Source organism: Camellia sinensis, chromosome 3, assembly GCF_055761805.1.
Source record: "Camellia sinensis isolate YWXY chromosome 3, ASM5576180v1, whole genome shotgun sequence".
Lineage (NCBI taxonomy): Eukaryota > Viridiplantae > Streptophyta > Magnoliopsida > Ericales > Theaceae > Camellia > Camellia sinensis.
The window spans coordinates 10,363,800-10,378,628 of record NC_138963.1 but is presented as its reverse complement, the minus strand read 5'-3'; the positions used below and the strand labels follow the sequence as shown (position 1 = coordinate 10,378,628).

Genomic DNA, 14,829 nt, shown 5'->3' with positions numbered 1-14,829 from the left:
ACGTCATTATTGATATGCGATATCATCAACTAATAATAAAGAAACATATGAAGGACGAACCCTACATATTGAATGTAACTAACAATTCAATAAATTCTATATTTTTATTGAGATTAATTATGTTTGAATGTCATTAATAATAGACATCACTATAATATTGGAATTTTCATAAATAATAATATTGTAGTATATTTATTTTCAATCAAAACAACTAATATTGTTTTTATAATTTTAAAAATGTTATTGACATTTCACTATAAATAATATTTATTTATTTAAAATATTTTCTTAACGTTTATTTTCTTATCGTTTGAACACACACACACAAAAAAAAAAAAAAAAAAAAAACAAAAACAAAAACAAAAACAAAAATAAAAAAAAATTCAAAATCCAGAAGGCACGTGACCCCCTAGACCCTCTTTCCCTCTGCCCCTGGGAACGATGGCTATGACAACAGTGGAGTTGGGTTTTATTTTTATGTTGTTTTTTTCTTTTAAATTATATCTATGAGAAATTTGAAGTTTTTTCATATCGCAATTGATTTTTTAACGAATTTTATAGTATGCTGTTTCTAGTTTGAGTAGGGGTTCTTGTTTTGCCCGTTGGGAATTTGTTATTATTTTTCATTTTATTAGTTTGTATGATGTTAATTTTTATTTTAGTATAATTACTTTATAATTTTTCTAAAAAAATTACAATTTTTCTGAAAAAATTACTCTTACTAACCAAATCGAAGAAGTTGTTGTAAATAATTAACATCAAATTTAATAGGATTTTTATATATTACTTAAATATTTTATCAAAACTTTTCACTTTTCATGTAACTTCTTATATGGCATGATGAGTTCTATCTTTCTTTCTTTTTTAATATGATAGGTCTCATATATACACATGACATTTATTTTATAAATACACATAGGAAATAAAATTAAAGATTGAAATAAGTGTGGAGATAAATTATAGTAATATCAAGATGTGTGTTGTTGTGTGTTGTTGACTGAAAAGGGAAAGACTAAAAAAGGAATAGAGGCAAAGAAGAATGAAAATAAAAATATTATGGACATGAAAATTTATCTTGAAAATATATGTGTGATGTATATCTAAAATTAGTAAAATTGAACCACATACAACGAATATAGACTTTTAATTTTTGGAAAATTTACTTATAAATCCCATCTTGAGTGTTAGGTTTTATTCTTGGCAACCCCGTTTGACAAAACTCCTTTCAGTTGTATTTGTTTTCGCACCTTTTATTTCAGTGAGGCTATGAGTTTATTAGATGCGAATCCAACCCAAATCGTGCCTTTGTCAATTTCCATGGATCTAAACCGAGGTTGTAACAGGATCTAGTTTTCCAGATTTTTCAATTTTGGTCGTCCCGCTCGAGCGGGGAAAGTGACGCTCGAGCGGGAATTGCAAACTCACAGCATCTCTGCTTCGCCTGAAAAAGTACTGGATAGTGTGATTCGACGCTCGAGCGTGAAGCCTATATAAATCACACAATTTTGAAGCCTCCGCTCGAGCGGGAAGTCCTACGCTTAAGCGGACCGCGCGAACACAGATTCTTGGATTTCTATAAGGAATTGGTTTTCTTCCAAAACTAGGATTACTTTGGATTTCTATAAGTAGTTGGTTTTCTCCCAAAACTTGGACAAGTCCTCCAGATTTTTTTTTTTGGATCCGAAGGTTTATATCTGGGGATATTTTTGCTAGTTTTCTTTGATGTTTTCATTAAGTATTCAACTCATGGTTTAAAAAGCATACATCAAAGGTTTGTTTGTTTATTCTACACAAAAGAGAGAGTTGTTCTTTGGTGGATTCTGAAGAATTCGAGCCTGAAGCTTTGATGGATTCCGGAGTGGCTCATTGTCAAGACAATTCCGAGGTGAAGACGGGATTGGAAGAGGCACATAGAGGTTGGTTCAATTCGGGCGTGGATTCGCTAGGTAATTGAGAGTATACCTGTGTAATTCATTTATATCTTCTTAGTGAATTGTTTTGTAGCCGTTGCCCGTGGTTTTTTATCACAACTGGAGGTGTCCAATTGTGATTTTTTCACGTAAAATCGTTGTGTCGATTTGTCTTGATTGTTTGATTGGGATTGTTATATATTGCTTAAAATTGATATATAATCACAAATCAACATCTAGGGGATTTCTAAATTTTTCAATTGGTATCAGAGCAGGTCGCTCTATTTTTTTTGTTTTACAAATCTATTAGAGCAAGATCTTGTTTGATTTGTGATAATGGATTCAATTGCTGAGGAAAATTCTATGGTTCGACCATCCCTACTTGACGGATCTAATTATTCTTTTTGGAAAGCTCGAATGAGATCATTTTTGAAATCTATAGATGAAAAAGTTTGGCAACCTGTCATGAATGGGTGGACCGAACCAACAATTACCGTTGATGGAGTAACTCTCCCCAAACCAATTGATAAGTGGGACACAATTGATTACCAAAATAGTAGCTGAAATAGTAAAGCTATCAATTCTCTCTTTTGAGCTGTCACACCTGAAGAGTTTAGTCGTATTTGTAATTGTGAAGTCACAAAAGAGGCTTGGGATATTTTACAAACTATTCGTGAGGACACTCCTTCTGTTAAACGCTCAAAACTTCAAAGGCTCACTTCTAGTTTCGAAAACCTTTCAATGAAAGATAGTGAGACCTTTGATGAATTTTATGCGAAGTTGAGTGACATTATAAATTCCAGCTTCAATTTAAGTGAAAAAATACCATAATCCAAAGTTGTGGAAAAAATTTTGAGATCCTTGCCCGATCGGTTCCAACCAAAAGTTACGGCTATTGAGGAGGCTCAAGATGTTGACAACCTCAAGTTGGATCAGTTAGTTGGAAATCTCCAAACTTATGAGGCACATAGGAATTTCAAAAAGAAACAAAAAGATATTGCTTTTAGTAGTGCTCATAGAGTTGGAGAGGATTCTGATGAGGATTGTGAGATAGATTCCAAGATTACGGCTGCTTTTGTTAAACAATTTAAAAAATCTTTTTTGAAAAAGAATCCTAATCTTTTGGAGTCTACTCATACTCATAAATCTAAAGGCAAAGATAAACTCAAAATTAATTCTATAGCCAAGAAGAAGAAAGGAAAGATACAAGGGAACTCTGAAAAAATCCAATGCTATGAATGCCAAGGATTTGGCCACTTTGCTTCAGAATGCCCCACTCGTTCGAAGAAGAAGAAAGCCCTCGCCATTACTTGGGATGATGAATCAGAATCTGATAAAGATGAAAGTGACAACAAAGATCAAGGTGAAGAGGAACATAAACAATTCCTTGCTTTCATGGCGGCTTCCGAAACTGAAGGACGAACAGAGTATCCGAAGAGGTCGGTTGAGAATGCCACTGATGATGAATCCTCGGAGAGTGATGATGAAGAGCTTGAGCAAGCTTATGAAAAGTTGTATAAGGAGTCTCTTAACTTATCCAAATTGAATGACAAACTCACTACGAAACTCAAAGCATGTGAAAGCGAGAATGTCAAATTAAAGAAACAGATTTCCGAGGCTAGGAATGATGCCATTAAGATTTCTAATGATCGACAAGCTCTTTGTGCAAAACTCTTGACTTGTGAGACAGAGAGGAATAAGCTACAGTAATTCTATGCAACATATGAAGAAAAAGTTAAAACTCTCGAGATGTCTCAATTTGCTTTGGAAGAACTAATGATCAAGAAAGAGGAAAAACTCAAGTGTGCTATGGCTACCATTGGTCTTTGGAACAGAGGATCAAAGACTTTGGACAATATCATTGGGTTTCAACAAATTTGTTCTGACAAGAGTGGCATTGGCTTTGGTGGTAAGAAAGAGCAAAAACAGAGTGCTTCCACATCTCATGATACAAGAACTCAAGGAAAGGGAGGACAAAAAATTTAACATGAGGGTGGACTTCTCAAACATCCTAGAGTTGGTAAGGCCAAAGAAAAGAAGGTACACTCTGTTTGTATTTGTCATCATTGTGGTATGCATGGTCATATTCGCTCTTATTGTTATAAGTTGTATGGGAGAGTGTCTCATAGAGATGGAAGAAATTCCAACATCTCCTAGGGTGGGAGACACTTCATTGGTTGTAAGGAGGTTAAGGGTCATAATAAACCTTGCTATTTTGATATGCTTGAGACCAACTAGGGAGCGAGTCTGCATTTGCCTAGACCTAGAAATAGGAAGTTGGAAATCATGTCGAGACAGGTTCCCATTGAAAGGGAAGGGAACCATAACGTCAAGACACTACCCAAGAACCGCAATTCTCACAACTTTGTTTGTACTAAAGCAGTTTGGGTGAGAAAACTTGACTTGTGTTAATTTGTTTTGTCGTTTTAGTTTTTGGGTTTCTGTGTGTTTTTTTTATCATGACATGCGTGCTTGTTCATTTTTTTTGTCTTGCTTTATTTTTTGAAAACAAAAATCCCAAAAAGATTTTCTTAGTATGGTTTTGCAAGCTTGAAATTTTTGAGTGGGCCTTGGTGCATATTGGAATTGATGAGAATATCCATTACATGTTAATATATGCGTGCTTTCTGTGGTCATTACTCGTTTTGGAGTGTGTGTTTTTTGATTAGTATGTCTCATTCTGTACACACTCTTGGATTAGCAAATTTTGGAGTTTTCCGCCTTAGTGATTATTTTTTCTCTATGGACTTTCGTCATTGATCTTTTGCTTTTCTAGATGAATTGACCTATACTAGCATATCATGGGTGATGTTGAGTCTCTTAACCACCTTCCATCTTTTTGCATCTCCACGGCTTTTCCCTCTATTCTTTGTAGTCCAGCCATGAGGAAAAGGCTACCTCAGAGTCACCAACCAGGCTATCCTTATTATATCCATGCTTCTGTGGTTCGTTTTCCATACTCTTGAGCGTGTCAGCCGCCAATGAGTGTACAAAAGAAAGAAAAAATGTGCAAAAGAAAGAAATAAAAAAATAAAAAAAAAATGTGAAAAAGAAAGAAAGAAAAAAAAAGGATTAATTGATTGAGGGGGAGCCTCCGCTTCCACTCACCAAATACACCTTGATTCCTAGTGGTTTGACTTTCCTTAGTTGTGCTTAGATTCTCTTATCAGAGGTCCAGCTTTCAGATCACTACTAGGATTGAATCTAGTGTTTGTCGAACTCCAAGAGTCACACCCATACTTTTATCATGGAATCTATGCTTTTCACATAATGCATCACTTTCTTTCATAAGGAATCTTCTACAGACTGTGCACATTGTATTTCCTAGTAATTGTGCTTCTTGGATAGTCTTGTGTGTTTTAAGGTACTAATCTGAAATTCCTTGCTTGCTCCACCATAATATTTTTGTCGTTTGCTTTTTGTTCACTATTTTCAGTGTTTGTGGTTGCTTTTAGTGAGGGGGAGTTTGGTTCACTTTGATTGTTTGGTAAGGGAGATTGGCTAGTTGTTTTGCATGTTGCTATGCATTGTTTGCTAATTATTTCCTTTTTGCATGTTCCTGGTATTTACATCGTCATATCATTGCTTGTGTGGTTTATGATCTTGCTTTTGTTGTTTGAGAGTTGTTTTTCATGAGTCTTAGTTTTCATCTATTCATGTTTTCCATCTCATGTTTCAAGATAATCGTGTCATATGTCTATTGCTTTTTCATATACTCTTGTGGGACTAATAGTTGTTTTGGAGATTGTGGCACTAATAACTGGTTTGCAGATCATGACCTTGAGAAAGAAGTGGGCGTTTGTTGGCTGTAATGGGTTGGGGTGATTAGGATTTTATTTGTTAGGTGTGTTTTGTCACGACATTGCCAAAGGGGGAGATTGTTAGGTTTTTTCTTGGCAATCCCGTTTGACAAAACTCCTTTTAGTTGTATTTGTTTTCGCACTTTTTATTTCAGTGAGGCTATGAGTTTATTAGATGCGAATCCAACCCGAATCGAGCCTTGCAGAGAAGTTTGTGATGTTAATGCTTTCAAGATTGCCACTTCGCTGATTATGACGGGGGTCGAGCTGCCCGGTCAGCTCGCGCCCGAAGCAAAATGCAAAATTGCATTCAAAATTGGCTGTCCGCCCTTACTCGCTCGAGCGAAGAAGTCCTCGCTCGAGTGAAGGATTGCGTCTATACAAAAACCTAAAAGAGCTCATTGTTCGCTCGAGCGAAGGGTTCGTGGCTCGAGCGAAGGCATTAGTGGAAATCACGCGAGTTAAGGTTCTCGCTCGAGCGAGAGAAGATTCGCTTGAGTGAGCTTCAAAATCCGGATTTCTATAAGGAATTGGATTTCTTCCAAAACTAGGATTACTTTGGATTTCTATAAGTAGTTGGTTTTCTCCCAAAACTTTACTTACTGCTCCAGATCTTCTTCTTGGATATTACGGTTTATATCTGGGGATATTTTGCTAGTTTTCTTTGATGTTTTGATTGAGTATTCAACTCATGGTTTAAAGAGTATACATCAAAGGATTATTTATTTGTTTTACACAAAAGAGAGAGTTGTTCTTCGGTAGATTCTGAAGAATTCGAGCCTGAAGCTTTGGTGGATTCCGGAGTGGCTCATCGTCAAGACAATTCCGAGGTGAAGACGGGGTTGGAAGAGGCACATAGAGGTTGGTTCGATTCGGGCGTGGATTCGCTAAGTAATTGAGAGTATACCTGTGTAATTCCTTTATATCTTCTTAGTAGATTGTTTTGTGGCTGTTGCCCATGGTTTTTTTTTATTATAATTGGAGGTGTCCAATTGTGATTTTTTCACGTAAAATCGTTGTGTCGATTTGTCTTGATTGTTTGATTAGGATTGTTATATACTGTTTAAACAATTCCGAGGTGAAGACGGGGTTGGAAGAGGCATATAGAGGTTGGTTCAATTCGGGCGTGGATTCACTAAGAATTGAAAGTATACCTGTGTAATTCCTTTATATCTTCTTAGTGGATTGTTTTGTGGCTGTTGCCCATGATTTTTTTATCACAATTGGATGTGTCCAATTGGATGTGTCCAATTGTGATTTTTTCACGTAAAATCGTTGTATCACTACAACATGTAAGACTTTTGACGACCAATTATTTTGGTCCCTAAAACTATTGTTTTAGTCTCTAAATGGTTTTTGTGACAAAATTAATTTCGTCACTAAAAAAGTCACTAAAAGTGCGTCTAGAAAAGTCTTTAGCGACCAATTTTTGAAAATGTCCCCAAAAATGACAATTAGCGACCAATTTTATATTGTCACAAAATGTTTAATTTTACAAGACCAAACATTTGGTCGCTAATACTTCGTCATAAAATGTCCCAATTTGGTCGCAAAAAACAAAATAATGACACTTTTAACGACTATGATATTTGGTCGCTAAAAGACATAACTTTCTCTACAACACATTTTCGTCACTAAAAATCAAAGTTAAATTTTGTAATCATTTAATCTCATAGCTAAAATGCACAAAATTAAATGTCATCCAATCATATTTATAAAAAAAAATGACATCCACATATCAAACCCACTCTATTCCCAAACCATAATGAGTATATAGAAAGTAAATTTGACAAAAATTAAAACTGAAAGTTTCCAAATTCAAATCAAAGTAGTAACAATTCAAATGAAGAATAGCAACAATAGTTTCTTCAAAGAAAATATCTAGAAAAACATTTTCTCAACATCAATATCAGGCTTTATATTAGACAGGCTTGGCACAAGAGGCTTCAAGCTGTACTTAGGTGTGACACCCTTTGGACATCCCTCCAACCCAAAATTCAAAAAGAAGAATCAAATAATAAGAATCAACACAACATAACCTCATTAAATAATCAATAGTCATTCATAATCAAATAAGTTACAAATAATTAAAAAAACACGTTATCTCAGTGTACTTGGAGTATTAGTGAGCTATAATAAGAATCAACACAACAAGAAAGTGAGTCACCTAGAATCAACACAATAAGGTTATCATAATCCAAGCACGTTATCATAATCAAATGTTCTAAATAACAAACACACTAAATTTATAACTATGACAGATCTATCTAGAGCAAAAGGTACTTACTATAATCGTAAATCAGAAGTAAAACCTCCCCGACTAATCTGTTGCAGCACCAAATCAATCTTGGCATTGACCTCTACGCTATTAGACTCCAAGTTGTGCACTCTTGCATTCAGTTCCTCATTGATTCTCCGTTGCTCTTCAAGCTCCTTTATAATTTCCTCATTTTCTATCTCAAGAGCAGCACGAGTACGTCGACTAGATGCTGTTGTACTAGGTTTAGGACCACGTCCTAAACCACTTATGTAGCCAGACTAACGCCCAAACACCTCAATGGAAAGCTGCTCATCAGATAGTGGGCCAGATCCATCTTCTATAGCTTCATTCTCCCGCTCTTTAAGTTTTTTCTACAATTGCTCATGAAATTAAATATAGTCATTTTATATATACATTGTAACAGAGCAACTGAAGACATTGATTTTCCGATTTACTTATCCTAGAGAGAACATAATAACTGGTAGAGAAAGCACCATAATCTAGTAGCAGGTCTAATATTCTAACTGAATTTTCTAACTTTAAAGTAGCATTTCCCAAAAGCTAAATTTTCTAACTTTAAAGTATTAACAGGTCTAATATTCTCTTCACACATGCGTTTTTAGATGCCATGCCATCCTTGTTTCTAGGTACCAGACAACCTACAGAAGCATATCAATCATAAGTTTCATTATTCACGCTTAGCAAACATTAATTAACAATACCCAGTTTATTTGAGTTAGTATGAATTGCATTTCTAGTTTGGGGGGGGAGATTATTGGGAAGTAGGGGGAGAGATTTTAACAGACCCATCATGTTAACACATAATGTGCACTCAAATTAAAATGGACAGCCCCCAATATTAATTCAATTCAACCTCCAAATCTTAATATGAGAATAAACAGTTTGTTATACCAAAGTCCTACTCTTCCGGACAGCATGTATGTATCTACATAGCCATAAATGATACAGGTTAATGTAACCAAAATATAGAAGTCACATTACCCTCAAACCAAATGCTATGTAACTTAGAAAAGATTGATTCAGAAATACATTCATAGCTTTTACTCCCCAACTTTTAAAAAGAAAATAGGGTTTGGCACAATCTAAGTGAGTTTGGATTATGTTTTATAATCTAAGTGAGTTCACACTTGTACAGATCAAAATAGTAAGACCCGTTCATAATTATGTAGGAAATCGATAGTCCACAATCTGTCTTTTTATCACAGTTAGAACAAATATTATAAAGATGTATGTCTGTATAGTAAATTATTTCTTACAATAATTAATAAAACACACGAATCTGCTAAACTGCACAAATTGTGTATTGACTTCAAGACTTTGTTAAATTGGAATTAAACATGTAAATCATAGATAAGATAAGCCATTGGGGTTGCTGGCTATTTTATTAATTCTTCCACCAAAACATACAACTCTGATCCATATACTGTCCAAATCATAATCTTAAAAATTTTCTTTCCAAGGAGAACAATGGGGAGAAAGAAGCCGCAAAAGGAACACATATCTATTGGTTAATAAAGCACAGACCTCCACCCTAGTGGTGGTGACAACTTGTTACTGCTAGGCCTATAACATGATTAAAACATGCAATCAAAAAAACAAATCGCTAGGCTTTCAACATCTTTTGGTTACTCTGATTCAAATATAGAAGGGAACATATCAATATAAAATAATAAAAAGCACATCTCTTCTTCAATCATCAAACATCTCCTTTAGGTAAATTATTCTTCCAGCAACTTCCATGCTAATTCAGGATGAATAATCAAGTGTAAATATGACAAATAAATGTTGGTCTTTCCAAAGATGTAGCTGCTACTTTTTTGGGATGGCAATGCTTGTCAAATAAATTAGCAAAAGTAATATACTTACTATAAAAAGCATTTTATAAGAAACTGAGTGTCCTAAGTTTTTAAACACTTAAACAACCGAGATAATGAAACATGGCATACCACAACAAAATACTATTATACAATTGATTCAGACAATTCACCGCTAGTCTCAAGGACGATAGAATCAATCATCAATTTCATCTTCCGGATCACTATCATCATCAATCATATAATCATCAACTTGATCATCCATGTCTTTGATGATAACTCCTTAAAGAACAAGCTAAAGTCAAGTAATGCCTTGCTCACATCCTTTTTCAAACATCCACGTAGAGCAATAGGAAGCAATCTTTGCAAGATAACATGGCAATCATGGCTTTTCAACCCCGTAATTCGACAGCCAATTTAAACTTTTATTTCCTAATTATATTATTAAACATTTTTCAATTCAAGAGATTTTTGCCAAATCCTCTAAACTGCATAAAAATAAAAAGGGCGTGCTAGAATGGGTCAATTGCATAACTTTCGGCATAATATGAACTAAGTGGCTGCTTTCAAACTCGATGTCACATCCTGAAGCTCGGTAGGCAGAGCATTTTACCATAACACCAAGCAATGGCCCCTAACTGGTAGAATGTATAATTAAGAATATATTAACAATACCGATTTTAATAAGAAATAATATACTAAAGAGCACCAAAGAGGAGGCAAATAAAATCATCAAAAAACAACAGGTGTGTTATTCCTGATCATTGAGTAATTGTTAATGTAGTTTCATCAAAAAACAACAATCTGTTGATCCTTTTATTTATTTATTTATTTTGATAGATCTTAGCCTTAATTTCTTAATTGGTTGTAGAATCAGAAAGCGAAAATTCAAAAAAATGGCAAGAAATCAAGCACAATTTACCTTCAACCTTGCTAACCGCAGCTTTAATACTGCCAAATCCACCTATCATACCCAAAAAAAATTCTTTGGTCAGTCCATGGACAAGTATCAAGTCTATCGAGAAGAACAAACACCTAACAATAACTGATATCATGCATCAACATGTATGACATAAAATAGCCTGTGTAAGATTTGCTTCTATGTGTGTTGTGGCATAATGACAGAGCTGTAGGAAACCAGCGAGTATCAAAAGAAAATGTTGGTTATTAACTATTATATAAAATATAGATAAAAATCCAAAAACACGGACATAGAATATAGGATTATCCCTTTGAGTTCTATTCATATTCTGACCTTGTTTGCGTTCTTTCGATATCAAGATTTAGAAATTTGAACAAAGCTATTACAACTCATGCTATCTTTTATGCTTTACTTGTTTTTGTTCACATAATGATGCACCTACACAATGCCATCTATGTAGAAAATTAAGATTTATTGCCAAGGAACTCCAAGATCAAGATTCTCATCAACCATAAGGAAAATAAAAAAGAAAAAAAAAATCAGAACAATAATCTATTATAATGCAATTCTGTTTGAGGCGTAGATTTCATTATTGATTTATAACAAAAATGGCAAAAATAATCAAAGAATAGATGATATTCTTGTGTCCTTTTTCTCTTACGCATCCCCAATTCTTCATCTCCAACACGTAATAGATTAGACATACATATATACACACACAAAAGTTCAATCTATGTAAACAATTGTTCAATTCCAACAAGCATTAAGATAAGAAACAAGTTTAGTCTCTGTAAAACACAGATTGAAACGCAATAAGAAATTGAAAATACAACAAACAGGTCGATTACGGAGATTGGAGATCGATTACGATAAACAGAGATTGAAACATGATAAGAAATAAAGTAAGGCACAGATTGAAACACGATAAGAAATTGAAAATACAATAAACAGTTCAATCTATGTAAAACACAGATCGATTACGATAAGAAATTGAAAGTTTGAATTGGAGCTCTTGCAGGTCGATTACGGAGAGAGAGAGAGAGAGAGAGAGAGAGGGAGAGAGAGAGGCACCAAAATTTGAAGAAGATTGAGCTCCCAATTTGCCTTGGAGCTCCCGACTTTAGGGCTGAAGATTGAGCAAACCGAGGTGCAGAGATTGAAGATTGACAATTGAAGATTGAGCTCAATCTTCAATTGTTAGTTGAAAAACGACTATTAATCTTCAAATGTGGAGCTTAATCTGCCTTGGAGCTCTTACAGGTATGAAGATCGATTACAGAGGGAGAGAGAGAGAGAGAATGACCAAGTTAGGGCTGAATCCCGACTTTTCAATTGTTAAAATAATGAAAATAATTGGTCTCAAATTATTTTTAATTGACAATGGTGAAAATATTTGGTCCCTAAATGTTAATAATATATTAGCAACTAAATTTATTAGTCTAAAAAAATTATGCAAATATATTAGCAACCAAATTTATTAGTCTAAAAAAATTATGTAAATATTAAGTGAGAATATTAATAATTATTTTTACAATCTTGTAAGTAAATTATCATATATTTAAATTTGTCCCTAAAGATTATTTTTTGCGACCAAATTTAATTAGTCCTTAAATATTAGTCTCTAAAGGACTAATTTCTTGTAGTGTATCGATTTGTCTTGATTGTTTGATTGTGATTTTTATTTACTGCTTAAAATTAATATATAATCACAAATCAATATTTATAATCACAAATCAATATCTAAGAAATTTCTAAATTTTTGAGGTTATAAATCAACAACCACCCAACGGATAGTGCAAAAGCAACGACCACCCAAAGGGGCGTCAAAGCAACCAAAATAGCTTTCAGCTTTTCTCTCTCTCTCTCTCTCTCTCTACAGAGCATGGATTCATCAAATGATGGTAAAGTAGAAATGTTTTTCTTGCCATGGATAGTGCAAAGAGGCCACATGATCCCAGCCATAGACACAGCAAGGGTATTTGCAGCTCATGGAGCTAAAGTGACCATAATCACAACTCCAGGCTACGCTCAGCTCTTCCAGAAATCGATCGAGAGAGACCAGTCATTAGGTCATGAAATCAGCTTCCACACCTTCAAATTACCCACCGCCGAGTTCGGCTTGCCTGAGGGATGTGAGAATCTCCTCGCCGGCTCGCTTGGCATGATGGAGAAGCTTTGCTTGGCCATCCAGAAGCTTCAACAACCCATCGAGCAATTCATCCGAGAACGCCGCCCCGATTGCATTGTCAGCGACATGTTCCATCCCTGGACTGCCGACGTTGGTGCTCGCCTCGCCGTTCCCAGGTTCTTGTTATATGTTACAGGTTTGTTCTCTCTCTCTCTCTCTCTCTCTCTCTCTGTCTCTGTCTGTTGTATAAATTTTTTGTTTGTACATCACTATTCTTAAAATTACGATTCATGTTACAGGATTGTTCTCTCTTTGTTGTGAAGAGAGCCTTCGACGATACACACCGCAAGACAAGGTAAATTCTGAAGCAGAGTCCTTTGCTTTGCCTGGTCTTCCCGATGACAACATTGTATTTACCAAGAGTAAAATTCCATACTGGTTTACAAAAAAAGGAACTGGTTATGGACAATTTGCTGACAACATTATAGAGTCTGAGTTGAAGAGCTATGGGATTATAATTAACTCCTTTTATGACTTGGAACCGGCTTATGCTGAGTATTTCAAGAATGAAATGGGCAGAAAGCTATGGCTCGTAGGACCGGTATGTCTCTTCAACAATGCAGCCGAAGAAAAGGCTGAGAGGGGCGAAAAGAACTCCATTGATGAAGGCACAATTTTGAAGTGGCTTGACTCCAAACAACCCAAGTCAGTAATTTATGTTAGTTTCGGGAGCCAGTCTAGTATGGTTCCCGAACAGTTCCTCGAGCTTGCTCATGCGCTCGAGGCTTCTGGTTGCCCATTCATTTGGGTGGCCAGAGATATGTCAGAGTATGGCCAAGACGAGAAAGAAAAGGAAGAAGGAAGTGAAAACCGAGGCAAAAAGCTTCCAGAGGGATTTGAGGAGAGGGTGACCAAGTCCGGGCAAGGGTTGATATTAAAGAAGTGGGCACCACAATTGTTAATCTTAGAACATGCCAACACTGGAGGGTTCTTGACACACTCTGGATGGAACTCTGTGATTGAAGGGATAGGAGCAGGCGTTCCAATGATCACATGGCCGCTAATAGCAGATCAATTCTTCAATGAAAGCCTCGTCGTGGATGTGTTGAAGATTGGGATTCGAGTGGGGAATGAGAAATGGTCATCCTATATTTGGGAACCCAAGATGAGTGTGACTAGAGAGAAGGTGGAGGCGGCGGTGAAGTGGTTGATGGGTGGTGGTAGTGATGAAGTGGAGGAGATGAGAAGGCGAGTAAAAGAGTTGAGCGAGAAGGCTAAGAAAGCTGCAAACCCCGGTGGCTCGTCTAATGCTGATATCATTGCTTTGATCAATGAGCTTAAGTCCCGTCGGCCTATTTTTGCGAATAATTTATGATTCTGGTATCAAAGAAAGCTACTTGCCAATAAATTTTTTCTAGAATCTTATCTAGAATAGTGATGTAGACGTATGATTCTGAACCAAACAACTGCTCTTTTGTTTTTTCGGGGTGGCTGGTATTACTGGCCAGAATATGACTATGGACTCTTGAGTTATCAGATCTGTTGCAAGCCTTTTGTAATGTTTGATCTTTGTAGTGTTTTCGTAGGTGCTAATAATGTTTTCTTTCTTGGAAACTACTTGGATTTGTCTTAAGGAAAATTATATACAATCCCACTTTCTAAATTTATTTTTTAAATTTAATGATATATAAGTGATATGATCAATTGATGATTACAGAAGATATGAGAGAGAGAGAGAGAGAGAGAGGGAGAGAGAGAGAGCGTTTTTATAGATATCTTAATTAATTGCCACATCATTAGGTTTAAAAATTGAATCTAATTTTTGAATTTGTATAACAATGTGTTTGTTGCTGATAAAAAATAAAAAGAAAAATGCTATTTACTTGAAATATTTATCTAAAAAATTATTTTGAAAGTAAAGTATAAATTTAAAATTCGTATGATGTGGGCTATATTCAAAATGTCGATAAATAT

At 35.2% G+C, this 14,829-nt stretch overlaps 1 protein-coding gene and 1 long non-coding RNA gene across 2 annotated transcripts; one reads left to right on the top strand and one right to left on the bottom strand.

Moving 5' to 3' along the window:
• Positions 1–7,484: 7,484 nt before the first annotated feature.
• On the bottom strand, positions 7,485–11,998 carry LOC145820916 (uncharacterized). Its single transcript, XR_014362954.1, has 3 exons — positions 11,799–11,998; positions 10,728–10,769; positions 7,485–8,341 (listed from the first exon to the last, which is right to left on the bottom strand). It is a non-coding gene; the product is annotated as an uncharacterized LOC145820916 (long non-coding RNA).
• A 518-nt stretch (positions 11,999–12,516) lies between these two features.
• Positions 12,517–14,469, top strand: LOC114278163 (abscisate beta-glucosyltransferase). Its single transcript, XM_028220163.2, has 2 exons — positions 12,517–13,051; positions 13,155–14,469. The coding sequence occupies exons 1-2, from the start codon at positions 12,610–12,612 to the stop codon at positions 14,228–14,230; spliced, it is 1,518 nt and encodes a 505-aa protein (XP_028075964.2). The 5' UTR covers positions 12,517–12,609; the 3' UTR covers positions 14,231–14,469.
• Positions 14,470–14,829: the final 360 nt, after the last annotated feature.

What these genes read in the sequence shown, in the direction of transcription:
- LOC114278163 (XM_028220163.2), top strand. Translation starts at nt 12,610, where the DNA reads ATGGATTCATCAAATGATGGTAAAGTAGAAATGTTTTTCTTGCCATGG. An exon ending in GTTCTTGTTATATGTTACAG is followed by an intron (nt 13,052 to 13,154) that starts GTTTGTTCTCTC and finishes TTCATGTTACAG; the next exon opens with GATTGTTCTCTCTTTGTTGT.